Raw genomic sequence first — 2,396 nt, 5'->3', positions numbered from 1 at the left:
ACAGCACTAACGTAGCGCTTGCTTTAACTGAGAAAATTTAATTGCATTCACAACGGGACTGACAAAAGAACGAGAATAATTTAGAATGTTTGCAATGAAATGTAAACTTCCGTGGTATTTGTCTCTCAGCTATGTAAATTAAAACTTTCATGATGATCAAGGGAAGCCAACATAGTAAAGCCAGTATGGGTACAGAAAAAATTAGCTGACTTGGGCTTGAATGAAAGTCAGTGTTTTGATAAAGAGAAACTCGTTTTCCCATTCTCCACTTCAGTTGGAATAATTGATTGCCTATCAGCACGATTCATTCTGCTAATTTAACTGTGTCGTTCATAGACCTGACATCTATCTCATTGCACGTGCACTTAACAAATGTCAACATGGTGAACGGGTTTATCAAAGTGTCGCTTTTGCTTTAAACGGAGAGTTATTTCTTACTAACGTTTAAGCTGAATTTAAATTTAATTTTAGAAAAAAACATTCGTGATGAGAATTAGTTTTAATTTAAAATTTTCAAAACTATATTCAAAAAAAGAACAAAGAATAATGGGAAACTAATTTTGGTTCCGAGGCGGTGATAGCTGAACACTCGTCTTTATTCTGTTTCACTTTTTTTACATAATGTCTTAAGTGGCCAGAAAATAGTGTCCTTGAGAAGGCGACTGGGAAGTTCTAAACAATAACTTTAGGGCTACAATTATTATAACGAGGAAGATTTTAAATCGTTTGTGAAATGAAAAGATATTATACAGTGTTGGATAAATAATATAGCATATTTTCATCCCTGCATAAAATTCAGACTTAATTTGTATGTACCAAGAGGGAAGGTATCTCTACACAAAAACGTTCGACTTTAGCAAAGCCATGAAAACAAATAGAAAATTGTCCTATTTTCTAACAATGGCTCTTCTCCGAATCAAGATAAAGTCATTGAATGGAAGGAGAGTTTTGTAGCCATCATTTTGATTAAGCCTCTACATTCTAAAACTTTCAGTTTTTGAAAATTTGTACCTCACTACTCAGTAATTAAAACTGAGTTTCTATATCTCCTTGTTCAATCTCTTCTTGTAGGCGACTAGGATTGATTTTTTTTATTCTTAGCTCTATCTCCGGCGTTTTGAGTGCAGCCGATCGGTTTCTTCTTTCGATTTGTCCCATCTTCATTGCTGATTGCAAATGAAGCGCCTCCTGAAATTCAGTACTTCTAAATAGGCTACAAAGAGTTTTACTCAACGCTTGCTGAAACTCAGGAATTCTCAGTGCATACACAACTGGATTGACAATAGAGTTTGAATAATTCAAAATGTTCACCATCAAATAAAACATCCATGGTATTGTTGTCTTTGTTAGATATTTTAAAACGTTCATGATAAGTAAGGGAAGCCAACATAGAAAAGCTAGCATGGATACAAAAAGTAAAGTCTTTGTTAAGCGTTTCCTTTGCAGAGCTCTGTTTTGATGATGTGAGGTAACTCTTTGGTGTTGAAGATTTTTCCAGATTCCGATGTTTGAGACACACATAATGATTGTTAGACTCAACACAACGGGAGTATAAAAATACAAACTAGATTCAAATGAAATAAAAAACGTCAACAAAGTTACTATCGTGGAAACAAACACAGCAAGTGTCCAAAGTATACAAATGACGATGCGGTATGTTCTGGTGGATAATGATCGGTGGTTAAACGGCCAATATACGGCATGGAATCTCTCGCAGGACATAAAGGCTGCAGATAGATACGAGCCGAGCATAAACATGGTATCAAAACCTGTGAAGAATATTCCAAATGTCAAATGATCATATTTTGCTGTCCAAAGCTGAAAGAATACTCCGACTGAGTAAATGTAAGAGGGCATGGTAAAGGCTCCCAGCATCAGATCAGCGAACGCCATATTCGTGATTAGGAAGAAACTTTTCTTACGAAGTGCTTTGCTAACTGCAAAGAGAACGAGAGTGAGAAAGTTTCCTGCAATGATAAAGACAGATGATAATATGAAGGCACTGCACAATGCGATGCCTTCTGCCTTAGAAGGAATACTTCCTGCGAATTCGGACACATTCTTCAGGCTTTCGTTCACTGGCGAGATGTTAAACATTGTAAACTTATAAATGAGGGATTTAGGAAGAACAGTTTTGTCGGGAAAGATGCGGCGTTACAAAGGAGAGGAACCGTCAAACGCTCTCTAACAACACGAAGCAACAACAGCTGAAAAGTTGTTTACATGTCATGTTAGTTTTATTCAACGTTTTCATGTAATTGAAGTAAACCATAAATTTCGAACTAATAATTTACAACGTAGTAACCATGTCACAAAACCATCTGTTCGTCGAAAAAAACATGACAATTATTCATGCATTTAATAATAATAATAATGATAATAATAATAATAATAAT

At 35.4% G+C, this 2,396-nt stretch overlaps 1 protein-coding gene across 1 annotated transcript; it reads right to left on the bottom strand.

The window, feature by feature from the left end:
• Window positions 1-586: 586 nt before the first annotated feature.
• LOC111347156 (beta-1 adrenergic receptor-like) lies at window positions 587-2,186 on the bottom strand. The gene has a single exon (XM_022954414.2). It carries the CDS (start codon window positions 2,095-2,097, stop codon window positions 1,027-1,029), a length of 1,071 nt encoding a protein of 356 aa, XP_022810149.1. The 5' UTR covers window positions 2,098-2,186; the 3' UTR covers window positions 587-1,026.
• Between the last annotated feature and the right edge of the window lie 210 nt (window positions 2,187-2,396).

The sequence above is a fragment of the Stylophora pistillata genome, chromosome 2, assembly GCF_964205215.1.
Source record: "Stylophora pistillata chromosome 2, jaStyPist1.2, whole genome shotgun sequence".
NCBI lineage: Eukaryota > Metazoa > Cnidaria > Anthozoa > Scleractinia > Pocilloporidae > Stylophora > Stylophora pistillata.
Note: the sequence above shows the minus strand (reverse complement) of the source record. Positions and strands in the feature narration are given on the sequence as shown.